The sequence below is a fragment of the Verticillium alfalfae genome, genomic scaffold, assembly GCF_000150825.1.
Source record: "Verticillium alfalfae VaMs.102 supercont1.5 genomic scaffold, whole genome shotgun sequence".
Classification (NCBI taxonomy): Eukaryota; Fungi; Ascomycota; class Sordariomycetes; order Glomerellales; family Plectosphaerellaceae; genus Verticillium; species Verticillium alfalfae.
In genome coordinates, this window is record NW_003315034.1 from 1,880,277 (window position 1) to 1,907,830 (window position 27,554).

Here is a 27,554-nt window from a genome sequence, read left to right on the forward strand (position 1 = left end):
ATTTCGATGTACTGGCGCCCATCGTTCTCTGCCATGGTCGACCCAGGTCCTCCAACGAACTTGACATCTCAAAACATTGGGTATAATCTCGCAAGGCAACAGGTGGCTAGGTCGCTTGCGGGGTGTGGCTCTTTGCGGCACCAGTCTCTGGATTCGATTTCGGGTGCTGATGTCGGGAGGCACAGTCGGAATGAGCGGTGTCGCCGGAAGTTCTAGGATCTTGGAGCTCAACCGCGGATGACGAAATACAGTCGTGTAGATGGAGATGAGTGGAGCTGAGCTGAGCTGACCGAGAAGTCAAAAGAAAGGTTATTCGAAAGTTGACCTTCTGCCCAGTGGCCCCGAGACCAACTGAGTTTTCGATAAGTACGACCGTGCAACAGCAGAGAGCAGGCTCTGGATATCTCGGGGAGTGCTTGGAGGGGCACCTCGAGACACGCGAGCATCGATGTTTATTCGCACATGCAGTGCTCCAGCGACCAACTACAGTGGGACTACCTCACCTCCTCCCGTGGGAGATGGAGGCTCTTATCGCGACCCTGGTCAGGACCCTTGTGACGCGTTATCGTGCTAGTTGCTCGCCCAGTGGACCCAGCCTGCTGAGGGGCTTGCTGGATCCCCTATTCTTGGGTGGCCAGGCTCTGTATTAGTCACCCCCCACCATCGAAGATTCCGGCACACTCAGAGGTAAAGGGGACCATGTCCTGTGGCAACTGGAGGCTCAATCACAAGGCGGGACGATGAAATTGAGCATGTTCAAGTCATGTTGAACGAGTATGGCTGCTGACACCCTGGGGTAAGGACGAGTATGTGCTTGCGCCGTGAGCGTGTCTATTTTCTTGGATCCCCTACTCTGAAAGGTTCCGGTCATGTCAAACACTCATCTTGACGTGGATATCTCAGTTCCTCCTTCCTCCGTCTACCTGGTCAGGGCAATGTCATCAATTCTCAGGATCAGCTTCACCGTCTCTGCCGCGAGCTCGATAGCGCTCGTGCAAACGAGCAGCGGCTGCAGCACGTTCTCCTTCGAGATGTTAGAGTTGACACCGCCCGACTTGATGCTCACACCCGCGTTCCTCTCGCCAAGCTCATGGCGGTGACGCAGGTCAGTGACAACCTTGATGCTGTTAAGACCGGCGTTCTCGGCCAGCGTCGTGGGGATGACCTCCATGGCGTCGGCAAAGGCCTTCCAGCAGATGGCTTCTGTGCCGGTCAGCTCGCGAGAGCGCTTGGAAAGCTGCGCAGCGATCTCAATCTCAGGGGCACCACCACCGGCAATGAGGGCCTTCTTCTTGACCAGGCAGCGGACAACGCAGTGAGCATCGTGCAGACTGCGCTCAGCCTCATCAAGGATGAGGGAGTTGGCGCCACGCACGACAACGGACACGGTCTTGCCGGTCGCCTTGGCGCCAGAGACCTTCACCATGCGGGCTCCGTTCGACTGCACCTCCTCAACGAGATCGGCCGATCCAAGCTTGTCCTCGGTGAAGGAGTCAATGTCGGCAATGGGCTTGCAGCCGGTCGACTTGCAGATGAACTCAACCTCGTCGCGCTCAATATCCTTGATAGCCATGATGCCGAGCTTGGCGAGGAAGTGCAGGGACAGGTCGTTAAGAGCATCGCGGAGAATGGACTTCTGGATGAAGAGAACGTTGCACTTGGCCTTCTTGATCTTCTTGACCATGTTGAGGAGGTAGACACGTTCTTCCTTGACAATCTTGTCCATTTGACGGTAGTCGTTAACAGAGATTGTGTTCTCCATCTGGAAGAGGGTCAGCCGAATGTTCGCGCGTCCACATGTTCAGGGGTCAACTTACGTCAGGCTTGGGCGGGCTCAGTTGGAACTGAATGAGGCCGATCCTGGCCTTCTCAATTCGCGCCGGGCCGCCAGCACCCTTCATGACCGGTTGTGTCAAGACCAGTCCATCGACAAGCTCGCTGTCTTCAATTGTGCCTCCGACCTTCTTGATTATCCTGATGTTCCTCAAATCCACGTTGTCCGCCGTCTTGAGGTCGATAGTCTTAATGACCGAGTTGACGGCCATGGGACCGAGGAGATTCGTGTATTGCGACACAATCTTGGAGGATAGAGACGTGTTCGCGGCCTGCAGCAGGGCGGATGTGTCGGTGAGGGAGATGGGCTGGGACATGTCGTGAAGCACCTCGACGGCCGCAGCTGCCGCCCGCTGGAACGACTCTGAGATGACTGAGGGGTGGATGCCCTTGGACAGAAGCCTGTCAGCGGCACCCAGCAAGCTGCCACAGATGACAACCACTGATGTCGTTCCGTCACCAGCCTCAACATCCTGGGCAGCAGAGAGGTTGACCAGCATCTTAGCCGTGGGATGCATGACCGACATGCTCTTGAGCATGGTGTTGCCGTCGTTCGTGATGATGGTCTCGCCCCTTCCGCTTCGGATCATCTTGTCCATACCGCGAGGACCCAGCGAGGTCCTGATCGCATCGGCGACAGCTGAGCGCTTGGTCAGCAAGGCAAAGAGAGCTTGGTGAGGAAGGGGGGGAACTAACCTCTGGCGGCGACAATGTTGGATGATCGTACGGCGACAGGCTTCTCCTTGTCCTTTCATGGTGTTAGTTGCTGCTCCTGTGGCTCCGTTCATTACGTAGGTCGTAATTTAGAGGAGGAGGGGGGAGCTCCTTATGCTCACCTTGAAGGCAGTGTTAGAGTTGGCCCCCGCGGAGGGACCTGCAGAAGCTGTTGTCGCCATTTGTATCGTCCGGTATGTGCTTGTCTATTTGCCGAAACCGTGTGGTGGAAAGCTGTTTCGAGAGCTAACAAGTCGTTGGGCGTGAGCTTTTTCGTTGATGCTGTGTCCCCGCTGTCGCCTTGCTACAGCCCACTATCCTCCCCTTAGGAGTGGGATATTTTTTAAAGCGGCACTTCAGTTCTTCCACGGCCGGCACACCGCGCGCGCAGGCCCCAGTTCGACCCCCTTTTGGCTTAGCGCATCCCGTCAGTAGCAACAGCCTCGCGTTCCCCTTGCCTGGGCTGCTTCCTGATCTGGCCCGTGCTCATAGTGGAAGCTCAAGGCAACTGGGGATTACGGAACCTCTGCATGTTGCCAGCCAGGCCAGCTTCCCGCGTCAACCTCCCATCACTCAACGTACACGATCACCACTACCGTCATTGAAGCCGCCGAAACCTTGCAGTATCCTCTTTGACTGCCTGCGCATTCCTATCTTTCTTTCGAACAAAACATTGACAGAGCCAAGCCGGCGTTTCGGTGCCGCATCTTCAGCTTTCGCGATGGTACGTCCCTCGAGAAGTCCCCAAGCGACAAACCCACAGTCGCTAACCGGACCAGCCTTCCGCCACCGGCCAGAGCTGGGAGAAGTACCAGAAGAACTTCGCCGATGACGAAGCCAAAGAGAAGAAGATCACACCCCTCACCGATGAGTCAGTCGACACCAGTCTACCCCCGCGGCCCGTCTCTACTTGCCACTGACACATTGTCGACAGAGATATCCAGGTTCTGAAAACCTACGGCGCTGCGCCGTACGGTGCCGCTATCAAGAAATTGGAGCAGCAGATCAAGGAGAAGCAAGCGAGTGTAGATGAGAAGATCGGTGTCAAGGTTGGTGGCTGTTCAGGACACTTCCCGACTCACGACTAATCACATCAACCAGGAATCTGATACTGGTCTTGCACCACCGCACCTTTGGGACGTCGCCGCCGATCGTCAACGAATGTCGGAAGAACAACCACTGCAAGTGGCACGCTGCACGAAGATCATTTTGGACGAAAAGGACGACTCCAAAAGCAAATACGTCATCAATGTCAAGCAGATCGCCAAGTTCGTTGTACAACTCGGCGAGCGCGTCAGCCCTACAGATATCGAGGAGGGCATGCGGGTTGGAGTCGACAGGAACAAATACCAAATCCTGCTCCCTCTGCCGCCCAAGATCGATGCTAGCGTCACCATGATGACGGTCGAAGAGAAGCCCGATGTCACATATGGTGACGTTGGTGGCTGCAAGGAGCAAGTCGAGAAGCTACGCGAGGTCGTCGAGATGCCTCTGCTATCGCCGGAACGATTTGTCAACCTGGGCATCGACCCTCCGAAGGGTGCCCTTCTCTACGGACCTCCTGGAACCGGAAAGACCCTCTGCGCCCGAGCTGTCGCGAATCGAACAGACGCCACCTTTATCCGCGTCATTGGTAGTGAGTTGGTTCAGAAGTATGTCGGTGAAGGCGCGAGGATGGTCCGCGAGCTGTTCGAAATGGCGCGGACGAAGAAGGCCTGTATCATCTTCTTCGACGAAATCGATGCTGTGGGTGGTGCCCGTTTCGACGATGGCGCTGGAGGCGACAACGAAGTGCAGAGGACAATGCTGGAACTGATCACGCAACTGGACGGTTTCGATGCCCGCGGCAACATCAAGGTCATGTTTGCCACCAACAGGCCTTCGACCCTGGATCCCGCCCTCATGCGACCTGGCCGTATTGATCGTAAGATCGAGTTCTCTCTGCCCGATCTCGAGGGCCGTGCCAACATTCTGCGTATCCACGCCAAGAGCATGTCCGTCGAACGTGATATTCGATGGGAGCTAATTTCGCGCCTGTGTCCCAACGCGACCGGTGCCGAGCTTCGCAGTGTGTGTACCGAGGCGGGCATGTTCGCCATTCGCGCCAGGAGAAAGGTTGCGACCGAGAAGGACTTCCTCAGTGCAGTGGAGAAGGTCATCAAGGGCAACCTGAAGTTCAACTCGACTGCCAGCTACATGCAGTACAACTAAGTGCGGAGGGGTTGCAGGGCGTGTATTCAAGCTGTAATTGTAGACACGGAATCGGCCGGCTTTTAGAGAGGCGTGACGTCGAAACCCCTTGATGCGGGATGAATAAATCGTGCTGAGAATCATTACCGCTAGACATGAATGATCAGGAGTCTAGTACCACAATCAAAGTGCCGGGCTTGCAAACCTTAGCGTATGGATTAAACCTCTGCTCTGAGATGTTGGCCGTGATGCGGAAACTGGTTACGATAATGAGAGTCGAACCCGAGAGGTGCGTCCCAGTGTCAGATATTATCTATCTACTTCCTTCTTAAAAATGCCCCTGGATTCCTGTAACGCCATAGTGAAAATTGTGTGTGCAGCGTAGCATCTGAGCCCTTCGTCCTATGTCCTCCGCCCAGTGCAGTCGTTCGACATGGACATCCTTCCCATGCAGTGTGAAAAGCAAACGCCCGTGGTATCATGAATCGTCGCGTGATGGCCCATTTGTGACCCATCTCCTCCTCAAATATTCCTTGTCGTCTCAGACACTGCAAATCAGATTACATCTGAGAGAGGCAGCCCAGACAGACCACATCCCCCTCTTGCCCACGTTCGATGCAGCATTTACTGCAGACAACCTGCTGGTGGCCCATGGAGCTCCAGCCGTCTCCTGCCCGTCTTGACCCCACCGCAGACCGCTCGCCTTGCGTCTCAGCCTGCCCGAGATCAACCTGGTGTCCTGCGGCAGCACCGTCGGCGTCCTCCATGTGGAAAGACCGCGAGAGAGTCTCCTCGTAGTCTCGGCTCTCAATATCACACAGCCGCTCGCCCTGCTGCGTCTCGGGCATCCAGCCCTTGCACTGACGCAGGCACACGAAGCACGTACGGGCCTTGCAGCCGTGGCACTCGGCGAACGAGTCGAGGTCAGACTTCTTCGTCGGCCGGCGGTGGCACACGTGACAAGGGGCGAGCGCGGCGCTGGATGTGAGACGGTGGGCGGCTGGCGGGCGAGAGGCGGCTGTGCCTGAGGGCGAGCGGCTGTGTTTCCGGGCCCGGTGGTGGCCATCAGGGTTGTACGTCGCATTGTCGTCCTCAGCCTCCAAAAAACGCTGGCGCTTTATGGGCATGATCTTCCTCGCCAGACTGTCGTAGGCGTCCAGCGGGAGGGCAGCATCGTGATGCTGGAGGAGTTTTCCAAAGTCGGCAAAGGCATATTGCTGCTGGATATGGTGCTGGGCTTGTCTGTCGAGAGGGGTTTGTGTCAGTTGCTGTTCTGCAGAGACGCCGGAGGGGGTAGGTTGTTATTTACTCATAAATGGCACCTTGGAGGCTGTCTATATCGTTGTCTCGTCTGCGCTTCTTACCGGCAGACAAGACTCGGTGGTGTTCCTCGGCGACAGACGGCATTTTGCGAAAGAATGTGTGAGCGTGGGTGGTCGAGGTTGGCTTGCTGTGGCAGAAGCTGTCGAGAGCAAACAGTCCAGGCGCCGAAGAGAGCGCAAAGCTATCGGTCGGCGGCGATTCAGCTGGAGCAGGTGGAGCAAGTCGAAGGCACCAGCGGGTCCTTATCGGGGCGTTCGCTCAGCGGGAATCTGAAAGATCGAGGTCGAAGACCAGAGGGCAAGAGATGCAAAGACTGAAATGAGAGAGGAGTTGCTGTGAACTCGAGTGCATCGACGAAGCAGGATGTTGTCGTTTGGTATGAGACAACAGGGCGACCCATGTCGGGTCGTTCCGTGGAACACATCGGGTAATTGGAGCAGCGAATGGCCAGGCGCGCTCAGCGCGGCATCCTGATTAGGTATGCAGTTGCCGCCGGTATTCGCAGGATGTCTATTCTTCCGTGTCCGAACTTCGTGTATTTACTGGTTCTCGTAATCCGCACTTGACGGCTTCGACATACATATCAAATGGCAGAGTCTTGATTTGTTTACTGCCTCGTTCAATCTTGTTTCCTTGGGCATCGCCATTCTGCTCCCAAACTACAAACTTGCACATTGCGGTGCGCTGGCCTTTCCCAAGGCCTCTACGGATCCTGGGTTTACTCGTCAAAACATGTGACTGGCAGGTGCAAATGGTTGATTGCAGCCATCATAGCGACATCATAGAGGGTGAAACAAGCTAGGTTAGGTATTGAGAAAAGGGTCATCTGATTTACACTCTATCGCTCTCCTTGCTCTCAACGACGAATCTCGTTCCGCCTTGTCTCTGCCGCCTCCACCAGACAAAGGAGCTTGATTTTAAGAGCCTAGTACAACATACACAGAGACAACCAAAGGTGCTCCCATTAACGGCGAACATCAGTCTGCTTGGGAGGCTGGTAGACGAGCTTCCTGCTCTTGAGCCAGGCGAACTTGTACTTCTTGACCCAGACGCTGAGGGCCCAGAGGGTGGAAGAAACAATGAGGACCTTCATGCCCATCTTCTTGCGGTCGTCCATCTCAGGCTCGGCGGCCCAGTTGAGGAACTCGACGACATCCTTGGCCATCTGCGAGGTGGTGGCAGGGGTCTCGTCCTCGTACTCGACAAGGTCCTCGAAGAGAACACGAGCCATTGCGATGCCGGTACCGGGGAAGTAAGGGTTGAAGTTCATGCCGGGGGCGACCTGGGCGCCCGCAGGGGGCTCGTCGGGGTAACCAGTGAGAAGGTTGAAGATGTAGTTGCAGCCGCCGTGGCGAGCCTTGACGATGAGGGACAGATCGGGGGGCAGAGCACCGTTGTTGGCCGCACGGGCAGCCTCGTCGTTCTTGTAGGGGGAAGGAAGGTAGTCGGAAAGCTTGCCGGGGCGCATCTCAATCTCGCCCTCATCGTTGGGCTCGCCGGGGTATTCGTTCTCCTCAGCCAGGGCCTTGGCCTCGTCGACGGTCAAGACGGAACCGACGAGGGATCGGTAAGGGATACGAGCGAGGGAGTGGCAAGAAGCGCAGACCTCGCGGTAGACCTGGAAACCACGGCGGAGGCTGGCGAATTGTTAGGGACGGCGGAAGGACCATTTCGCATACGGGGGCCATTGACTTACGCCTGGTGGTCGAAGGTGCTGAACCACTGCTCGTGGACCCAGGGGTACTTGGTAGGGTGAAGACTGAAGGCGCCGTTAGTGAAGAGCTCACATCGATCGATACTGTGAAGACTTGGATCGCCTCATAATTCATATGCCGCATTCCCCATCAACGTGTTGTGAAGCCTGCATCTCCCTTGACGCGAAATAAATTGTAAGAGATTCAGCACTTACCCTTCCTCGGCAGCGGTCATGGCGTGAGCGGTAGGACCGTAGAGGTGGTAGTACCAGGCCATGGAGCCAGCGGCAACGGCGGTCGAAGCGATGGCGGCGATGTTCAGAGAAGCAGGGGCAGCCTCGGCAGCACCGCTGGACGATGACGCCGCACGCTGTTGATGGACAAGTCAGCATCTTCTCGACTCTAGAATCGTTTCTCCCCAGCCCAGGCCCAATTGATGGATGCCTCCCCGTAGGCCGGCCATGTCGTGTGATGAATGAATGCCTCGGGAAACCGGAAATCGTGATCAGGTCATACCTTGGCGATGGTGATGGGTGCATTTCGGAGCGCGCGCGTCGAGCGCAGGCAGGACCTTGCCAACATGATGGGCGAGCTGTATCCTCAGCCGTTGAGACAGCCGCTATCGGTATCGAGGGGCAATTGGTTGTTGGTCGCTGGAGACTTGACGTCGAAAAGTCTACCGATTCAAGGTCGACGAAAATCGCTTGAGAGAGATGAGGCAGTTTCCGAAATGGCCCGATGCTCATTGGCTGTTGGCTAGTCAGCAGGAGACCACGTGATTGTACGGCTCATCAGTGGAGCGCCACTCACTCTTCACCTCGGTCACGGGAGCTTCTATGCCATTAAGGGGGCAGTGTTGCATTCAGTTATAGGTTATTTGTTATAGAGAGAGTATCGATTTAGCCGCCTTGGACATCCAGACCGCCAATCAGACTGAATGTCACAGATCCTTCGGCAGATTCATTCCCGACATCAGACGCTGTTATTCTGGCATTGTGCCAAGAGCTGGTAGTTGACAGGATATGGGCATTTAACTCTAGCGGGACTGGCATCAGGGTTTTGGTTTAGGGCGTTGGACATAAATCTATTGTTCAACTTTATGCCTTCCTCCTGAAGGATCATCATCAGACCCTGAAAACGGTTCATGGTTTCTCTGACTGCAATCAATGTGTTCGTTTCCTCGCGAGCAGCGTCTTGGGATACGGTGAACCACAGGTCAGCAAGGTACTCTAATTTGAGGTTTTAACCTTGTTATCTACTACGTTCCCAATGTCGCGTTACAAAGTTTAGACTGCAAAGATCTCTCCAGGTGCACGTCAGAAGGCTGTACTCTTGAGGCCGATCCGTTCCAAGTCCCGACAGCTATGCAACGTCCACGATCTGGAGCGTATTCCGCAAAGGCTTGGCGCACAATCTCTTGAGCAAGAGCTTTCCGAGCGAAGCATAGTAGACCTGCGCTCTATGCTATTGGAGATGATTCATAGTGTACCTGATGGTTTGTTCACAATATGCATGGGCGGGAAGAACCTTTAAGCCGCAGTTCGGGTCCCAGGCCCCATCGGCGCCAGATAGCGAATTTGACTTTGGCAGAGGCAACCTTCCATGATGTCAGTCTTGCACGTGCCCTATGAACATCATCTATGATGCCGCCGAAAGGCATGCTGCAGTGCTGAAAGGCCACGAATGCTTTGAACGGTTGGGCCACGAGCCACCCTTAGAAAACTAAGAGTAAATATATAAACCGCTGAGTACCTCAAATTTTGCCTTCTCTCCGAGATTAGTGTCTATTTGTCCCTAGAGATTTCATAGCCGGAAGGGAATGATAAATGCATCAGCGCAACGATATGGTCAAGTATGGACGACGAAGACACACGATATGGCTATCACGAGGACAGCCCGGAAACGGAAGACAGTGCAGTTTTCGGCGTGGAGGAAGACAAAGTGACAACGATACACTGCAAGTCGTGGCCAGACATATATGGCTTCGTCGGCTTCACTCTGGTCACGTTGACCTGGGAGCTCCTGGAGAACATCCTTTTATTCGTCGATGAGAAAACCCTTCTTCTCGCGCAGAGGGTCAACAAGTACTGGCGATCGGTGATTCAAGGGTCACCGAGTCTCCGCCGTAGACTCTTCTTCGAGCCGAGCCGGCCAAGGACATGGTCCAACATCCACCCAAACCCCCTCCTCGGGCTTGTCTTTCATGACTGGCGGGTCGAGGTGCAGCACCAGATGACGCACCTGCGTCACACGAGCAGGCAGATGCAGTCCAAGGTCCTCGCATCGTGGCACATCATCGCCATCCGCTGGGAGGGTTTTCGAGAGAACCACGACCACGAGACAGGAGGCCTCACATCCTCGTGCCTGTCGTCATCCCAAGACGCCATGGACCTCTGGGACCCGCCGTGGCCAGACGGACCGGTGGGTCGCAAGGACGCGAGCTGGCGCCGTATGCTCGCCTGCCAGCCGAGTTCCCTGCCGCAGCTCCTGCACCCACACACCGAGGTTCTCGCACACAACGACCCCTGGAAGCCCCTGATCCGCCACTGGCCGCTGCTGACCGAATTTTTGGGCTGCGACCGGGGCCCGTGGCCGGCCGCGCAGTTCACCGCCATGGCGCCGTTTCTCAACGCCGAGTCCTTGGCGCACAACGCGGCGAGGCTACTGCACGGCACCGACGGGCGCGAGACGGCACAGCTGCGCCTCTCATGGGGGCCGATCACGGTGACGGCGCCGCCGGTGGAGAGAGACTGGTTCATGTTCCGGCCGGGCGCGCCGGCGGCGCGAATGGTGTCGACAGGTGCGCGTTCGGGGGGTTTGGTGCTGCGCGAGGGTGAAGACGTGGTGTTCAGTTGGTTGGAAGGTTTCGTGGCGGAGAAGATGACGTATCGTGTATTGGATCTGGCGTCGCAGATGGTATGGGCCGTTACGTACTGGCACCACGGGGAATACCTTGCCTGGCGGTCTGCTCCGATGGGACGGGCCAAGGGATCGGGGCTCGGGCGGATAGGAGACGGGAGAAGCAGGTAGTCCTGTGTTGAAGGATCTATCAGAAGGCAGAGGACTGTTCGTCACGACAGTGACTCTGGGTACGGAGTCCTATCAACGAAACCACGCAGCGAAAATGATAAAAGGGATGGGCAGGGGGGGTTAGCAAATGGTTATGCTTTCCGAACTGTGGAATATCGCATCGAAGGCGATGGTATATTCACAAATTTCCCTGATAACCGCTTCATTTAAACATCAAATCCACATCCAATTTTTTTTTTGGTTTCCGACCTGCCACATACCAAGCCTAAGCCTTCGTCTGAATGATCTCGCGTCTCTGCTTGACAGCATTCGCAAGAGTATCGAGAACAGAGACAGTATCGTCCCAGTGAATACAAGCATCCGTGATACTGACACCGTACTTCAGGCCGGCCTTGCCCTCCTTGGGGACCTTCTGGTTGCCTGCCGAGTGTTAGCGTAGGTTCCTGGTGTAAAAGCGTAAAATCATGTCAAAGGAGCGACGTACCCTCGTTGATGTTGCTCTCAATCATAACACCCATGATGGCCGTCTCGCCCTTGGAGATCTGCTCGGCGAGATCCGCGGCGACCTTGGGTTGATTCTTGTGGTTCTTCAGCGAGTTGCCGTGGCTGCAGTCAACCATCAGCCTCTGCGGCAGGTTGGACTTCTCCAGGGCCGCCTTGGCCTCGGCGATGCTCTTGGCATCGTAGTTGGTGCCCCTGGTTCCGCCCCTGAGGATGACGAAGCAGTCCTCGTTGCCGACCGTGCCGACAATGGCCACGACGCCGGGCTTGGTGACCGAGAGGAAGTGATGAGGGTGGCGGACGGCGCCAATGGCATCAATCGCCACGCCCAGGGACCCGTCCGTACCATTCTTGAAACCGACGGGGAAGCTGAGACCGCTGGCCAGCTCACGGTGCAGCTGGCTCTCTGTTGTCCTGGCGCCGACAGCACCGACGGAGAGGAGATCAGCGAGGTACTGGGGAGAGATAGTGTCGAGCATCTCGCTGGCAATGGGCATGCCCTTGTCAGTCAGGTCGATGAAGAGCTGTCTTGAGAGCTTGAGGCCCTTATTGATCTTGAAGCTGTTGTCGATATCGGGATCGTTGATGAGACCCTTCCAACCGACGGTCGTGCGAGGCTTTTCGAGGTAGGAGCGCATGACGATGCACAGCTCGTCCTTGTGCTGCTCCTTGGCCTTCATGAGCATATCGCAGTACTCGAGAGCGGCATCGGGATCGTGGATGGAGCAGGGGCCAATGATGACCAGTAGACGCTTCTTCTCGTCGGTGTCATTGACAATGGCCACAGCCTCCTCACGGCCTGTCAGGACCGTCTGCTTGGAGTTGGCTGTCTGCGCGATCTCGTGCTGGAGGAGATCGGGGGAGGTCAGAGGGTTGTAGCCACGGACTGGGTGCAACGGGTATTAGCCAAAGACGACTCCGAAACTGAAATTCGCCAACACTTACTCCTCCAATCCTCGCTGTCGGCCTTGTTGCCGACATTCTTGTTCTCAATGAAGAAGCTCTATTGTTGAGTCAGAGTCGTGGCATCCTATTGTGGAAGTGGCGTGGCGCGGGGCAGGAAAGGATGTGAGGTCAGCTTGTGACTTACAGACATGGTGGGCGGTGAAGAGGGAAAGGTAGGGAGGTAAAAGGGATGGCAAATGGGGTATCACAGATGAACAAAAAAGAGCTGCCAGGGGACCGTAACAATTGCTTCCTTGGGCTGAAATGGTACGAGAAGGGTTGAGTGGAAGAAATATTAAAGACGAATGGCGCGAGTCACCTTGGGATGAGTCTTTGGGGTTGATGACCCAGCTGCTGCTGAAAGTCTGGAGGGGCAGCGCACCCATGCTAGCAGCTCCAGCTTCGGGGCTCCAGTGACGAAAGAAACCCCGCCGTAAAAAGTTGATGTTAGTCACCCTGTGCTCTCTGCCCCTTGCTGATCTGCCCAGGAGCCTAGGTACCTAGGTACCTAGGAACCTTAGGGCCCCCAGTACCCAGGACCCAGGGCCTAGAGCCCCGGGCTTTGATGCGCGCCGCCCGGTAACGGTGGAGGCGCGAATGGCGTATGCCATTTTCTTGCATCGATGCAGACGCATGACTTGCCACTCCTGCCCCTGATGTCGTCGGTTGGGTCATTCTGTGTCGAAATAGGAAGACTGAGGAGACCGACGAGATTGGCTGCTACCATGTACATCCTCCCTCCCAGCTGTCAACCCACCCTTGTTCCATGCATGGCGGGCCGACCGTCGGCGACGCCCCCCCCCCCCTCCCACGTCGGGTACCCTAGTTATGACTCAACCCAACAGTCCGACACAAAGCACAATACACACAAAACGGCACACGATCAGGAGGACAACGAGGCGTCAAGACAAAAGCGTCTGGCTCATCAACATGGTGGTACTTCTCGGAAGCCCTTTTCGGTTATTGTGTTTTTGTCTTTCTTCATCCAGACGGCATCGGATTAGAGTCTAAGAAAGCAGGCAATGGTAAGGTCTACCCCTCCTCAATGCTTCTTCGCCCCCTACCACTCCTCAACCGTCGGTCCCAGAAGGGAAACCCTGCCGTCTCCCCTCCAAGAAAAAAGTCTTGTGCGCAGCAATTGCGTTTGCCTAAAACATGTGACTCGCAAAAATAAAACGAGGTCTTTCAGTCCGCACTCCGTAGACACCTGACCACCCATTGCCCGGCCATGACCGTGGCGTACAGAAAGTGAAGCGACCAGCCAACCTTTACTCGGCGGCCTTGGGGGCCTCCTCGGTGCTCGCGGCCGCGGCCGGTGCCTCGGTCGCCTCGGGAGCGGCCTCCTTAGGCGCGGCGCTCTCACCGGATCCGGTCTGGGCGGGCTCGGCCTCCGACGAGGTCCACAGGGTCTGATATCGCGTAAGCACATGCGCGTCGCCTCACGCAGCAACACCGGAGTACATACCAAGTTGTCACGCAGCAGCTGCATGATCAGGGTCGAGTCCTTGTAGGACTCCTCGCTCAGGGTGTCGAGCTCAGCAATGGCATCGTCAAAGGCCTGCTTGGCCAGGTGGCAAGCCTGGTCAGGGGCGTTGAGAATCTCGTAGTAAAAGACGGAGAAGTTGAGGGCGAGACCAAGACGGATGGGGTGAGTAGGAGGAAGCTCGGTCTGGGCGACCTCAGTGGCAGCCTTGTAGGCCTCGAGCGACTTGTCAGCAGAATCCTTGCGGCGGTCGCCAATGGCGAATTCGGCCAGGTAACGGTGGTAGTCGCCCTTCCTGTTATCGTGTGCGTCAGCAAGCGATGTAACGTGATTGGCGGGTTACAGCAAAGACATACATCTTGTGGTAGAAGACCTTGGACTCTCCAGACTTGGCAGAGGGGATCAGGTGCTTGTCGAGGACCTCAAGGATATCTTCGCAGATCTTGGCGAGCTCGGCCTCAATCTTCTGGCGGTACTCCTTGATGAGGCCAACCTGGGATGAGTTGCCCTTGGACTCCTCCTTCTGCTCAATGGAAGTAACGATCCTCCAAGAGGCACGGCGGGCGCCAATGACGTTCTTGTAGGCGACAGAGAGGAGGTTGCGCTCCTCAACAGTCAGATCGCGGTCCTCACCGGCGACAATCTTCATGTTCTCAACCATCTCTGAAAGCCTCGGTGATTAGTTCAACGAATCATTAGCCGGCATAAATCGGCAGGGACATACCCTCGTAACGCTCAGCCTGCTCGGCGAGCTTGGCCAGGTAAACGGCATCTTCTTGGCCCATGGTGACGGTTTTTGGTGGTTTCTGTATCGGAAGCGCGCGTTAGTCAGAATGTTGCGGTGACGGCGTGAGCAACGGAACGCCAGGTAGGGCAGTGTGCGCGAAAAGGGGCAGGCATCGACAGGTTGGTTGAAAGTGAGGCTAGGGCCAGGCAAGGTGCTTTTAATGTCTGAGGCCTCGTGGAAAGTATCCCCTCGCTTTGACAGCCCGCAAAAGGCGGATTGCGACTCGCTCACTTCACCACCCGGACCAGGCGATTGCTTCCCCCCCGCTTCGAGTGGGGTTTCCGCGCCAGACGTCGCGAGGTACAGGCCGGCGAAGGAGCAAGAGGCTATGCACCGATGGTGGAAAGCAAGGAGAGCAGAGATCGATTGCTCAACCGATGGGAGTTTGATGACCACATCGCAGAGAGGCCATTTCGCTGGGATCGTGGAAGGGCGGAAGGGGGGATGCGATGACGACAGAGGGGGCGTCGGCGGCATGGAAGCGGACGGCGACTTTGGAAGATGTGGGATTGGGACTAGGACTGGAACGAACCTGTTGTAAAGTGAAGGATTGTGTTTTCGTGATGAACGAGGACAGTGATGTATTGTCCGTGTCGAGTTGGGGCTATTCTGGTGCAAAGGTGGGGAGGATGCAGAAGGGAAAATGGAGGAAGTGTTGTTGTTGGTTTGGTAGTGAAAGGGAGCAGGTTGCGTTACGTTGGGTCGGGTTCCAGGTTGGCGAGCGGCCGATGAGACTGGTCGAAAAGCTGAGGTGATGGAAATTGGAGGAACTCGGCCGGCTCTGGGCTCTGGGGCTCTGGCGCAAGGGGGAGCAGGGGGGGGGGGGGGCCAAAAGAGGGGGGGGGGAACACGCGGAGCCCACTACAGGGGGCCCGACAGGGGCGAGAAAAACGAGGGATGTCCCCATCCCGTTGCTGCCTCAATCCCGTTGCTGCTCAGGGTTGGAGCAAGGCGTGCCAGGTGCCCTGGATGTTTTGGTCGACGTACCTAACCCTGGAAGGGGAACGGCTGCCTCACTGGACTCACGTGAAGCTCGAGGGAAGGGGGTCCCTGTCACGTACCTCTTTCCGTAGGATGCACTGGAATCTAGAGGGGAGAGGCGTACATGGTACTGAGGAGCACTTTCCTTTTGTTGTTCCTCTGATGCATCGACGTCACTTTAATATCAGGCTGGCTGCTCAGGCTCAGGCAGCCCGCTGGGACTCTCTGACGCTCACCGAAGCACCTCGTCCATCAATTCATGCCTGCCTGTCTTTCTTCTCCTTGAAACGGCACGATTGCAGCGCCTAAATACTGAGGGTTCGGTTTCATGCATGCATGTCATCCTTCAGTGATAGGTGCCTCTAGATCGAACATCAGCACCGGCGGTTGTTGGGGTCTCGCACTCTTTCCCATCACGAAATATACCTTGGCTCAACCCCGTGACGAAGCGGCAATAAAGTGTTCTTTTTCTTTCATCTGGACGCGCCATTGGGCTTAGCACACTTCTGAAACAGTTTATCAACGGCTTTGCCTGGTGTTGAGCCGTTGAGCGTCGATTGCCTCTTGCTCTTCCCCCATCGACGCCTCAGCTCAGACAGTGACCCATCCATTAGCGTCGTGTCGCGCACTGATCTGTCTCGTGAACAGTGGGCTTCCTCGTAGACGGGCAAACAACGCTGGCGGAGGATCTTCGACATGAGACCAGGCACAAAATGTTCCTTCGTGCATTTGGCATCTTGAGCAGGATATGCACCAGATCTCTCAGACAGAGATGGAGTCATCCTGTGCTACCTGTACAGCAACGCCAAATGGGAACTGTCAAATGACGGGTGTGATTCTGGACTAATTGAACAGCTGGCTATGCAGTGCAATCAATGGGTGTGGGACACACAGAATGGCTCGAGGCCACCGTCAGCATTGACTCATTGTCACGGCATCAATCGTGAGGCATCAGACCGTCATGAGGCTTCAGGCTTTTGTTCGTCACTCCACAAGCTTGTGAATTGTCGAAGCCGGTATCGTGTCTAGTAGACAGACCTGTCGATATTGTCCACATGACAAAGACGGCGGGGAGCATCGAGGCCACGGGCGAGAAACACCTCGAGTCAAAGCCTCAATTGCATGCAACAATTGCCTGACGACCGCAAAACCCCACCGCATTCCAGCAGTCATGGGGCTTCCGTTGAGAGCATCTCCACTAATGGTGCCCTGTAGAATCCCGTGGACGTGTCGTGCCCACTACTGATGATCCCCCGGAATTGGAGGGCAGCACACGCCCAGCCCAGCCCGGAGTGACGACGAAGGTGGTCTGATGCTTCGAGAGCCCTGTTCCCCGAACCCGAGAAATACCGCCCCTGCGCGCTAGGAAGGTACTTGCGAGCCCACCCAAAAACCACCAAAGTCGAGGTACGTCATTATCGCAAGCTGTGGTCTGCCCCAAGCTCCCACCTGGCAGCCTACCCCTGCATCCAATGGGCTTTAAAGCAACTGAATCCGGCCGGCTACCCTCACTGACGACACCGCGATCAGCTCCCCCCAAACCACCCACCCACCTTTGCTCTTCTACAACCAACCATCCTCTCCAAACAGACCAATCGACCATTGTCTCTTCGTGGCAAATACCCTTCAAGAACTCCAATCCCCCCCTTCGCCCATCTCTTCCCAAATCCACATCCATCACCATGCTTCGAACCGTCACCTCCAAGGCCATCCGCGCCCCTCTGTCCCTCGCCTCCCGAGCCACATTCACCACCACCGCTCGCGCCATGGCTGACGGCGATCTCGGTTCCGTCCGCAGCACCGGCGGCCAAGGGTACGTTTCGTGAAAGCAGCGCTGTGAACCTCCGCCTCGCTGCTAAACACGCGCCTCTCCGAACCACCTGCACCATCCTACGAATCCAATCCCGCTAACACGCCATCGACAGTGACGCTTTCCAGCAGCGCGAGAAGGCTGCTGAGGATTACGCCATCCGCCAGCGTGAGAAGGAGAAGCTCCTGGAGATGAAGCAGAAGATCAAGGAGCAGCAGGCCCACCTGCAGCAGCTCGCTGACCACATGTTCGTGCCCAAGAAATGACACAAACCTTCCCATCTCCAATTCTCCCTCTCGTCGACGACGGATGTTGTTTGACAGACCTTGCTGACCTTGGCTTTTTTTTCCCTTTGTACAGTGACGACATCACCAAGGACCAGGGCGGCGAGAAGAACTAGGAACATTGACATCGATCAACACGCACTTTACTCGGCAACCATGTTGGTGATGTGGAGACAGTAGCGCTGTTATTAAGTCGGCGGACGACGCGGAGGACGACATGAATTGAATTCTTGGCTCGGGGGCGTTAAACGCTTGTGAAAGCTCAAACGTGTAGCGGCCCTTGACCGCATGGAAACAAACACAGATTGCGTCCACTTTTGGTATTACCAACTGTCCAGCTAGTTGTACATGTACAAATGATAATGCAGAAGCAAAAGCATCTCCAATCGCGGCGCTCACCACCCCCCTCGATGCGTTCGGAAGGGCGGGAGTTCGACGCGACTGATCTCGAGTGTCGTGTGCCTTTCCCCCTTTCATACCTTGCTCCCTCCGATTCCCGATTCCTAGCCCTGCGCTCACATGCATACTATCTGTCGCCCACTCCTCTCCATTGCGTCACCCTCTACCGTCGGGCCACGTAGGAGCGGTAGAAGCTCTCCGCTGCGTCGGTTTCTGTAGCGCCGTACTGGCTGCCTAGGTTGTTGCCCGTCTTCTGCGCAGCCGACACCTCGGCCTGCAACGCTGCCGCGTTCTGGTCGATCCACTGGAGCTGTGTGAGGTGTCCGTTGAGGACGCGGACAATCTGGCTGAGCTGTAAACTCGTTAGCTAGCTGACTCAAGGCGATAGTGGCCACGACGGCATGACGTACAGGGTCTTCGGGCTTGGTGCCCTTGCTCATGGTGCCCGAGATCTCGTTGATCTCCTTGACCATCTTGGAGAGATCGCGGCTCTTTTCGTCGAGGTGCTGCGTCAGCTTCTCGGCGAGCTTGTACGTGCGCTCTCTCTCCTGGTCCGGTCCAGCGAGGGTCTCGCCCTGGCCCATCTGGCGCGAGAACATCTCCTTGACCTCGCCTTCGTAGCGGTTGAGCCACTCCTCCAGCTCGTCCTGCTGGCTTTCGACCGACTGGAGCTGTCGCTCAATCTCATGACTCGCCTTTTCAGCTTCGAACGTGCTGAGGTACAGCTTCTGGATCTTCTCTCCGTTATTGACCAGGGTGAAGTCCCAGTCGGACACCTCGCCCGCGTAACCCTTGAACTCCTTCTGGTACTTGGAGAGGTCCGACGCCCAACGAGTGATGATGTCATCCATGGACTTGTTTTTCAGGCGTGGTAGTTGCGAAGTAGGTCCTGTCGTTGAGGCGCCGAGAGCATTGCCGGAAGACGCAGCGGGGGTTGTAGAGGTACCAGCAGCGGCGGTGGTGGTGGCGGCAGCAGCTGGCGCAGTCGAGGCTGCCGTCGCAGGCGCGGCTGTGGAAGCGGGCGTCGATGCAGCGGCACCGAAAAGGCCGCCGGCGGCCGGCTTAGCTTGGGCGGTGGACGATGTCTGGTTGCCGAAGAGACCTGACGATGCAGGAGCAGCCGTAGCGGGTGTAGCGGTAGACGAGGCCTCTGTGGTCTTCGCGCCGAACAGTCCACCTGAAGCAGCCGGAGCAGCAGATGTGGTCGCAGCACCACCACCGAAGAGACCACCTCCAGTCGACGTTGCTGGCGCAGACGTCGCGGGTGTGGTGGTCGCAGCAGGCTTGGCGCCGAACAAGCCTCCAGCGGCTGCTGCTGGGGCCGGCTGGGTAGCAGGAGTCGAGGACTGAGCTTGTGCTCCAAAGAGGCCCCCAGCAGAGGAAGCAGCTGGCGCAGCGGGCTTCTGTCCACCGAACAGGCCACTGGCACCACCAGACGAGGCGGCAGGCGTCGCTGCACCTCCGAAGAGTCCCGCTGCTCCAGCTGGCTTGGTGGCAGGTGCGGCCTGCGCAGCACCTCCAAAGAGGCCTCCTGAAGCAGCCGCAGGCTGGCTTGTTGCCGGTGGTTGGGTGCTAGCTTGGCTACCACCCGCAGCGCCGAAGAGACCTCCAGCTGCAGGCTTGGAATCGCCAGCCGGCGGTGCTCCGGCAGGTGTTGTGGATGGCTGAGAGAACAGGCTCTTGGCGGGAGTTGCTTGCGAGCCGAATGTACCAGCAGGTTGCTGCGCGTTTGTTGTGGGGGGCTTCAGGCCGCCGCCGCCGAAGAGACCACCAGCGGCAGGAGCAGGGCTCGGCGTGGAACCCTGCGTCTGTGCCTGGCTGGTATTTTGAGCTCCGAAGAGTCCACCGGCGGGAGCAGTGCTGGCTGTATTGGCTCCACCGAAAAGTCCTCCGGCCGGCTTCGCGGGTGCCGCCGCGACGCCACCTCCGCCAAAGAGTGACGAGCCACCAGTCGAAGGAGGAGCCGCGCTACCGCCGCCGAAAAGGCCTCCAGAAGCCGGAGCAGCTGTGCTAGGGGTCGTCGAGCCGGTGTTGCCGAATAGGCCGCCACCGCCAGAGGCAGGTGTTGTCGAGGTAGCGGGAGCGGCAGGTTTGCCAAACAGTCCTCCCGCGGCGGGCGCTGAGGCAGGGGTAGTAGATACTGCGCCAGCGTTGCCGAAGAGACCACCGGGCTTCTGCCCAGCATTTCCACCGAACAAACCACCGCCGGCAGCAGGAGTGTTTGCGCCTGAACCTGTGCCTGTGTTGCCGAAGGAGAAGCTAGGAGTTCCGCTGGCAGCTCCAAAGAGGCCGCCAGAGGCAGGCGCCGCTGTGGTTGGGTTGGCCTGGCCATTCGAAGTTGGCGTTGAGCTCGACTGTCCGAAACTGAAAGACATTGTGGATTACGGCTTATGTCGCTGCAATGGGGGAGTGAGAGAGGGTAGCGAGGTGCTGGGACGCGTCGCCAGCTAGCTTGGGCGCAAGCTTATAGAATGGGCGCGTCGGTTCTATCGCATCGAGTTGCAGGTCCTTGCACGAAGTTGTACTGAGGAATCGACCGCGTCAAATCGGAAGTAGGAAGCGTGTGGTGGTGCAATGGGCGCAGCTCGGGAGTCGCTATCAAGGGAAGAAGAGCTGGGGATTGTTGGTAGCTTTTTTTGGTTATGTTGCTATTGCAGGTCCCATTTCTGATTGCTCCAATCATGATCACGTGGGACAACCGTGCTTCTGTGTCGGAGCTCCACCCACCAACAACTTGGATGCAGCTCACTTCAGATTTCATCGGACATACCACTGAGCTTGCATGGGGTCTAGCTCCCATTCACTTGGATCACGCTTTTCTATGCCGCTGGTAGGCTGGCAAATACAACAGGAACGACGGGCAGACGCTTTTTGCCGGAAGGGACTTTCACCTCGCCTTTATGCTTACCAACATGTAACAGGCGACTAGACACTTTACAAGCACGCACATTACTTTGTTTAGGCACAGCAGCGTCTGGCGTTGGCTTCTATTGAGGAACTGTTTGCTTTTGAGCTCAGCGGCTGAAGCACGCGATTTAATGATTTTCATGGGCGCATGTATTCCATGAATATTGCGTACTAAGACAGCATTGCAGATAATCACTCGACACCTAGGATTCATTCGCATTATCATACTTAAATTATATCTAGATCAGCTTTGGAATATCGAGAGCCAGTTTTTGTCGTCTACTCAAGAAGTCCTGTCCGCAAAGATGACTGAGATGCTCGTGATCGGGGAGAAGGCTACCTCCTCAAACCACTGTGTTCCAGGCCCTGACGGGTATTAGAATAGGCCGGGTGCAGATTACTGGTCCATGCGTACACTCTGCTTGAAGTTTCCGATACCCGTAGAGCATGTACTAGATCTTCCACTCGTCAGACTCTGTGCCCTTTCAATCCCCTGGTTGTAAATACAGATCAATAATACCAACTAAGTGTTGGACGAGCGTATCCAAGTGCCATCCGGCGGCAGCTGGGCCTAACAACCCCATCCAAGGTGGGTGCCATCATGTGACGTGAGAGGGGCGTCGGCACTGTAGCGTCCTGCCCAGACAACGTTCAGTGCTCCTTCTTGGCGGTCGTGGTCCAGACCTGTGACGACGTGCATTCGATGTAGATACCCTAATAAGCTTCGAGGACCTGATTCTGGAACTTGACTGAAGCTCTCCACACCTATTTGCTGCAACATAGCCCGCTACCCAAAAGAAACAAACCTCTCCCTGCCAGCCTTACCAAATTGTTTGTCCCCCCGCTGCAAGCTGAAGCACCTTGAGCAACCAAGCGTCGCCTGAGCGGAGCCCAAGTCGGGACCCCTGTATCGCAGCACCCCAAAGCTTGAGCCCACACAGGGACCGCCAACCTGCTTCCCGCATCATCACGACCATCATGGCGGACCATACTAATCTCACTCCACCCAAGCGGACGGGAACGGCTGATCCAGGCGCCAAAGACCTGGGTATGCCCCGATGACCTCAAACCCCCGCTCCCTGCGTCAAGCGCTGACCCTGTCTCCAGCCGAGTCTTCTGACGACGATCACTTCTCCGACGCCCAGTCCGCGCCAGAGACTTCCCCCAAGTCGCCCATCCCGAAGACGAGGGTAGAGAAAGTTGACGACGAGCCGTCCTACGGCGAGGTGCCGGGAACAGAAGCGTACCGCAAGCGGGAGGAGGACGCCGAGCCTGATGAGATTGCCCTGGTCGAGGACAAGAAGCTGGAAGGCCTAGATGATGGCGCGCCCACTACTTCCGCCGGCGGGCAGCCAATCCCCCTGACTGTCGTCGAGGAGTCTTCGGGCACCACTGGAGAGCACTCTGAGGAGTTCCTGGAGAAGCGGAAGGCTGACGCCGATGCGGACGTGGTCGTGAAGCCGGATGGCCAGACTGAGGAATCCAACAGTACCGGTATGAATTGATGTAGTCGTTCTCCTTATGAAGAAATGAATCAATGATTGCTCACTCCTATACCGTAGACTCCCCCGTACCCGCGGATGACGTGTCTGCTCCCACAACACCGGCCGAAGAGCAAGCTGGTCCATCTTCACCCCCGCCCGGCTCGCCAGACACTGTGGTTCTGGACTCCCATGATGCGCCTGCGACAGATTCCGAATATTTGGTCCAAGCCACAGAGTCTACAGACGCAGCGCCGGAACAGCCAACATTGAAAGTGCCCCCACCGGAAGCAGAAGACGACGACGAGAATGACGACGACGACGACGAAGAAGAAGACGACGACGACGGCGGCGACGACGAAGATTTTGGGGATGATTTCGATGATTTCGAAGAAGGCGGAGAAGATGCCGATTTTGACGACTTTGAAGACGGCTTCCAGCAGGCTGAGACTCAAGTATCTCCAGAGCCAGCGGCGCATGTCCCTCCCCCAGCAGTGCCGCTGGCTACGTTACCTTTCGTAAGTTGCATCGTTTCAGTAGGGTGTACACGCGACTAACCTTGCCATGCAGCCTATACCTGATCTCGATGACCTTGACGGCGAAGACATGTCCGACGCTCTCGACAATTATCTCCACTCCCTGTTCCCCCCAGCTGAACTCGACCTCCCTACGCTGCCGCCGCTCTCCCGGGACAACAATGTGTTCCTTTCACAACGTAGCGCCTCTCTGTGGTCACAGCTTGTGGCGCCCCCTCCGGTGTCCCCCCCAGACTGGATCCGCTCGAGAATCCGCCGCCTCTTCCTCGTCTCTCTCGGCGTCCCCGTCGACCTCGACGAGATCCTGCCGGCCTCGAAGCAGAAGAAGCTTGTCCTCCCATCGCTGCACCGCAAGACCTCGAACGGCTCATTCCGCACCTCATCTGAATCACGCTCCGTCTCCCGCGTCCGCCAGTCCGAGGTCAACGCTTCGACAACCAGCCTCGATTCGAGCGGCAACGCCAAGCGCCCGACGAGCATGAGCCAGCGCAAGGGACCCCCGCCGACACCGGAGCTGGACCTCGTCGCCGGTCGGCAGCTAGCGACAACGACGGAGGAGGCTCTCAACGGCATGACGGACGACGAGCTGGAGGCGCACAACAAGAAGCTGGAGGCGTTGGAAAACGTGGCAAAAGAGGTACTGGAGCACTGGAAGAAGAAGACGGACGAGAAGATTGGGGACAGGGAGGCGTTTGAAGCTGTCATTGAGAATCTGGTCAAGCACGCGCAGAAGACAAGAAAATAGATTACGGTCCCGGAACCGCTGTCCCGGGAGGACATGTCGAGGGCCGGGCGAGGTATCTGGCGAGGACCTGTGGCGCCATGTTACGAGCCGAATAATATACCCATGCGTGCACTTCATCTCTCGGCAGCATTTGTGCGACTGATTGCTTCTGTTAGGCATGTTTTCTTCGGCCTGCCGTGGACGTATTCTACGTTGGCTCCATTATGCTGCATCATGCTTCATCACCACGGCTTGAGAGCGCAAGCTGGAGGCCTTTCTGGGCATAGGGGGCGATCCAACGCGATGTCTCGAGGCCTCGACCAGCATGCCTCCTGACATGAACACAGGAAAGCATTGCCTTGAGCCCGTCGCCGTGGTCAGGATCCAAAGCACCCACCTATATTCCCTAGTTGAGTCCGACAACCTGCTTTCATGAGGCAAGAACGCCCAAGGCATGTAAGCCTCATGACCGAAGTGCTCCTGAACACCGTGTCCCTCACATCACGAAGAACAAAATGTAACATCAGTCGAAACAGCATCGTCTGCACGGCCTATTTTTTCTAAGCCCATCTGCTATCTAAACCTCGATCCGTAACCGTAGTCATGGTCTCATGTCTCCCGTTTCCCCCATCGTCTGCTCATCAGCCTAAGACGTGCTGGGCTCAAGGGTAACACCGCTACACAAGGTACGTCAGTCTCAAATCACACAAAGCAGAAACCGCTTCAAATGAGTAGAAGGGGGGGGGGGCTCTTACGCAGCAATGGTGGCCCAGCCGATGAGACGCCAGTGCTTCTCGATACGCCTGGAAAGGGCGACCTTCTCGCCAATGTTGGTGCACGCCGGGCTCGTGAGGATCAGCTTGGCAGCGTCGTTGCGGATGGCGGCGACCTTTGCGCCAGTGGAGGTGGAGCCAATGTTGACCATGATGACCTCGTTCTTGGCCAGCTTGGCGACCTTGGCCTGCTTGCCGTCGGCGGTGCGGACACCGAGGAGGCGCTTGAGGAGGTAAAAGTTGATCTCGATCTCGCTGTAGATCTCGGGCAGGCGTCCCTTGAGGCCGAGGACGAAGCCGACCAGACGATCGGCACGGCAGAGGGTGGGGTCGATGCGAGTGCCGACGCCGATGAGGCCACCGGGGACGGCGTACTTGAGCTCGTTGAACTCGGAGTTGAGGGTCACAATGCGGCTGAAGATGGGCGTGCACTTGAGGGCGCCCTTCTCGTCGCGGGTGACGATGCCAGGGCGGATCTCGATCTCGTCGCCGAGCTTGAGCACGCCGTGCAGGATGGAGCCACCGGCGACACCACCCTTGAGCTCGTCAATCTCGGCACCGGGCTTGTTGACGTCGAAGGAGCGAATGACAATCATGTGGGGGTCCATGGTGAAGTCGCGCACGGGCACGGGGATCGTGTTGACGATGGACTCGAGGGCGGCGTCAATGTTGAACTTCAGCTGGGCGGAAATGGGGATGACGGGCGACTTTCCGGCCACAGTGCCACGGATGAACTTCAGGATGGACTGGTAGTGCTGCTGAGCGGCCTCGGGACGCATCAGGTCGACCTTGTTCTGGAGGATGATGATCTTGTCCAGCTTCATAATCTCAATGGCAGCAAGATGCTCGGACGTCTGGGGCTGGGGGCAGGTTTCGTTGCCGGCAATCAGCAGAAGAGCGGCGTCCATGACGGCGGCTCCTGACAACATGGTGCTCATGAGAATGTCGTGACCAGGGCAGTCGACAAAGCTGTATGCGTTCAAGTCGGGTTAGCATGATGATATCGTAGCGACATATGGGAGGTGTCACGCTTTGGGGTTTGGGAGGTGGAGGGGGGTTTCTCACGAGACGTGTCGCAGCAGCCTGTAGGTGCCCTCGCAACCCTCGCGCTCGCATGGCGGGTCAACCTCCTTCTCACTCTTGTAACTCCTGAAGCATCCGGGACGAGGGCACTCCTGGTTGTCGCACTGGTAGATCTTGGCGTTGGCGTAACCCAGCTTGATGGTGATGTTGCGGATCAGCTCGTTCTTGAAACGAACAGTTTGGACACCGGAGATGGCCTTGACGACGGTGGACTTTCCGTGAGCGACGTGACCGATGGTGCCAATGTTGATTGTCGCTTGCCGCGCGATGATCTCGGCTGTGAGGGGGTTCAGGGTCTTGACGTCGAGATCCTTGGGGTCGGTTTGAGGGGGCAGCGTCGGGCGCTGGACGGCAGGCGCCTCGGCGGTGACGGGGTTGGAGGACTTCTTGAGGGCGCTCTTAAGCTCCTGCTCATCCTCGCCGTGGTTGTCAATGTTGGACTCGCCAGAGTCGGACTCGGACTCGATGTCGTCGAACTTGGGGTCGTCGGAAGCCATGATTGCGGTTAGAGGTCGTTGCTTTGGCGGGGTTATCGGTTGGTTGGGAGGAGGAAGAGTGGTCGCGTGGTCGCGGGAGAAATTTGGCCGGGCAAGGTGGGTGTGATTTGCACGGGACGTTGTTGATGGACACCGAGAGGTCGGACTGGAGCACTTTTGCCGCAGTGGTTCTTCGTGGAGCTTGACGTGCCTTCGCTTTCCGAGTGATTTCGCCTCGTTTGGCACATCAAAATTCGTAGTTGTGCAGTCCTGAGTGTGACTCTGACGCTAGTCCTGATTGGGGCTGATAGGTCCGATAAGGATCGTTGCCCCTCACCGTGTGCTTCCCCGCGAGACCCACGACCTACGTGCTGCATTTGCTCGTCGTCTCACTGTATTCTTGGTCCATCCCCCTTGTAGGAGGGCCCTGCAACCGATACTGTTGTGAATAATTGAAAAAGAAAAGAAGGAAAAGAGGTTGACAGACTTTGCAGTCTCGTTATCTGCATCAATAGGAGATTCAATTCGCAGCACAGTTCTGGTATTCATTGATACAATATTCACAATTAATTCAGAGTGCTAGAGTACCCAACCTTCCCAGGCCAGCCCAGCAAATTCACCGTCGAGGAAACTCTTTCCATGATCCTCAACGCCGTGATGGTATATAGTGCGATGAAAAAAATCGTCTTAAAAGAAGGAGGGGGTATGCACCAGCAGACAAGCTGACGCAGACAAAGAAAATAAAACACAGTCATTCTATCGTCACCCATTTTCCATCATCTACCGACCGTACCCCTTAACTGGCGCATCGGCGTAAGCCCCTGGAATCGGAACAGCGTCGTACACGGGCTCGTCCGCTGCGCCCGAGGCATGTGCATGCTCGTTGTAGGTAGGCTGCGGCGGCGAAGGCGGGTGCGTGGGCAGAGCAGGGGCCGTTGTAGACGTCGGCGTGAAGCCACCGCCGCCAAGCTTGGGTGTTGCCGAAGGCGCCTTGACTGGCGGTGCCTGCAGCTTGAACGTGGACTGCTGCTGGCCCGCGAAGCTCGAGGCAGGCTCGACGAAGCGTGCTGCCGGCGTAAAGGTGGGTTGCGGCTGCTGCTCCTCAATGGCGGAGAGAGATGCAAACGTCTTCTCGGGATTGCGCGGTGAGAGGGCGTACTGCGAGTAGAGCCCAGGAGACTTAAGGCCAGGGGTGTTGGGAGCGGACTGGCTGCGAAGCTGGGCGAGGTAGAGGTCAGAGCGAGCCCTATCGCGCATGTCCATGGACTTGGTAAGGCGGCGCTTGGTGTAGTAACGATAGAACACGATGCTGTAGAGAGAAATGGCGATGATCTCAATGACGACCTCAATGATGATGCAGATGAGAACCCAGTTGTTCAGGCGGCAGACCAGAGCATAGTCGACCTTGTCTTGGTAGAGCTCAGCGCGTCTGTTCTCCTTGCAACTGCGACGGGTCAGTTTCGCACGCCAACGTCGAATATGATATGGGGAAAACGTACCTCCAACCCCACATGTCGCGACCAGCGCTCGAGCTCCGTTGGTGTTGGAAGATGCCAGCAGAAATGACCCACATGATCATCGAGACGATGAACCAGCCGAT

The 27,554-nt window shown here is 56.9% G+C and overlaps 12 protein-coding genes across 12 annotated transcripts in view; 4 read left to right on the forward strand and 8 right to left on the reverse strand.

Moving 5' to 3' along the window:
- Positions 1-798: 798 nt before the first annotated feature.
- On the reverse strand, positions 799-2,729 carry VDBG_04904 (T-complex protein 1 subunit delta; the record flags this gene model as incomplete). Its single annotated transcript, XM_003005252.1, has 4 exons — positions 799-1,762; positions 1,818-2,473; positions 2,530-2,581; positions 2,670-2,729. 4 exons carry the CDS (start codon positions 2,727-2,729, stop codon positions 920-922), a joined length of 1,611 nt encoding a protein of 536 aa, XP_003005298.1.
- A 360-nt stretch (positions 2,730-3,089) lies between these two features.
- Positions 3,090-4,944, forward strand: VDBG_04905 (26S protease regulatory subunit 7; the record flags this gene model as incomplete). Its single annotated transcript, XM_003005253.1, has 4 exons — positions 3,090-3,271; positions 3,327-3,418; positions 3,482-3,596; positions 3,649-4,944. 4 exons carry the CDS (start codon positions 3,269-3,271, stop codon positions 4,756-4,758), a joined length of 1,320 nt encoding a protein of 439 aa, XP_003005299.1.
- A 353-nt stretch (positions 4,945-5,297) lies between these two features.
- VDBG_04906 (conserved hypothetical protein) lies at positions 5,298-6,144 on the reverse strand (the record flags this gene model as incomplete). Its single annotated transcript, XM_003005254.1, has 2 exons — positions 5,298-5,979; positions 6,047-6,144. The coding sequence occupies 2 exons, from the start codon at positions 6,142-6,144 to the stop codon at positions 5,298-5,300; spliced, it is 780 nt and encodes a 259-aa protein (XP_003005300.1).
- Positions 6,145-7,024: 880 nt separating this feature from the next.
- Positions 7,025-8,336, reverse strand: VDBG_04907 (cytochrome c1; the record flags this gene model as incomplete). The annotated part of the gene is made up of 4 exons (XM_003005255.1): positions 7,025-7,697; positions 7,757-7,819; positions 7,970-8,124; positions 8,271-8,336. 4 exons carry the CDS (start codon positions 8,334-8,336, stop codon positions 7,025-7,027), a joined length of 957 nt encoding a protein of 318 aa, XP_003005301.1.
- Positions 8,337-9,608: 1,272 nt separating this feature from the next.
- Positions 9,609-10,784, forward strand: VDBG_04908 (predicted protein; the record flags this gene model as incomplete). Its single annotated transcript, XM_003005256.1, has 1 exon — positions 9,609-10,784. The coding sequence occupies one exon, from the start codon at positions 9,609-9,611 to the stop codon at positions 10,782-10,784; it is 1,176 nt and encodes a 391-aa protein (XP_003005302.1).
- A 265-nt stretch (positions 10,785-11,049) lies between these two features.
- On the reverse strand, positions 11,050-12,381 carry VDBG_04909 (phospho-2-dehydro-3-deoxyheptonate aldolase; the record flags this gene model as incomplete). Its single annotated transcript, XM_003005257.1, has 4 exons — positions 11,050-11,204; positions 11,269-12,171; positions 12,231-12,288; positions 12,376-12,381. The coding sequence occupies 4 exons, from the start codon at positions 12,379-12,381 to the stop codon at positions 11,050-11,052; spliced, it is 1,122 nt and encodes a 373-aa protein (XP_003005303.1).
- Positions 12,382-13,498: 1,117 nt separating this feature from the next.
- VDBG_04910 (DNA damage checkpoint protein rad24) lies at positions 13,499-14,498 on the reverse strand (the record flags this gene model as incomplete). The annotated part of the gene is made up of 4 exons (XM_003005258.1): positions 13,499-13,639; positions 13,696-14,008; positions 14,070-14,376; positions 14,438-14,498. The coding sequence occupies 4 exons, from the start codon at positions 14,496-14,498 to the stop codon at positions 13,499-13,501; spliced, it is 822 nt and encodes a 273-aa protein (XP_003005304.1).
- A 2,548-nt stretch (positions 14,499-17,046) lies between these two features.
- Positions 17,047-17,954, forward strand: VDBG_04911 (hypothetical protein; the record flags this gene model as incomplete). The annotated part of the gene is made up of 3 exons (XM_003005259.1): positions 17,047-17,294; positions 17,407-17,538; positions 17,652-17,954. 3 exons carry the CDS (start codon positions 17,164-17,166, stop codon positions 17,689-17,691), a joined length of 303 nt encoding a protein of 100 aa, XP_003005305.1.
- Positions 17,955-18,137: 183 nt separating this feature from the next.
- VDBG_04912 (nuclear pore glycoprotein p62) lies at positions 18,138-20,349 on the reverse strand (the record flags this gene model as incomplete). Its single annotated transcript, XM_003005260.1, has 2 exons — positions 18,138-18,326; positions 18,385-20,349. The coding sequence occupies 2 exons, from the start codon at positions 20,347-20,349 to the stop codon at positions 18,138-18,140; spliced, it is 2,154 nt and encodes a 717-aa protein (XP_003005306.1).
- Positions 20,350-21,859: 1,510 nt separating this feature from the next.
- On the forward strand, positions 21,860-23,643 carry VDBG_04913 (conserved hypothetical protein; the record flags this gene model as incomplete). The annotated part of the gene is made up of 4 exons (XM_003005261.1): positions 21,860-21,929; positions 21,989-22,375; positions 22,444-22,880; positions 22,933-23,643. 4 exons carry the CDS (start codon positions 21,860-21,862, stop codon positions 23,641-23,643), a joined length of 1,605 nt encoding a protein of 534 aa, XP_003005307.1.
- A 625-nt stretch (positions 23,644-24,268) lies between these two features.
- VDBG_04914 (eukaryotic translation initiation factor 2 subunit gamma) lies at positions 24,269-26,232 on the reverse strand (the record flags this gene model as incomplete). The annotated part of the gene is made up of 3 exons (XM_003005262.1): positions 24,269-24,299; positions 24,378-25,364; positions 25,461-26,232. 3 exons carry the CDS (start codon positions 25,973-25,975, stop codon positions 24,269-24,271), a joined length of 1,533 nt encoding a protein of 510 aa, XP_003005308.1.
- Positions 26,233-26,734: 502 nt separating this feature from the next.
- The window catches only part of VDBG_04915 (conserved hypothetical protein), a gene marked incomplete at both ends in the record, with an annotated part of 1,698 nt that continues 878 nt past the window's right edge, over positions 26,735-27,554 (reverse strand). The window contains one exon of the mRNA XM_003005263.1: positions 26,735-27,398. Within this exon, the coding sequence (XP_003005309.1) occupies positions 26,735-27,398 (664 nt within the window). The remainder of the gene's footprint in view (positions 27,399-27,554) is intronic.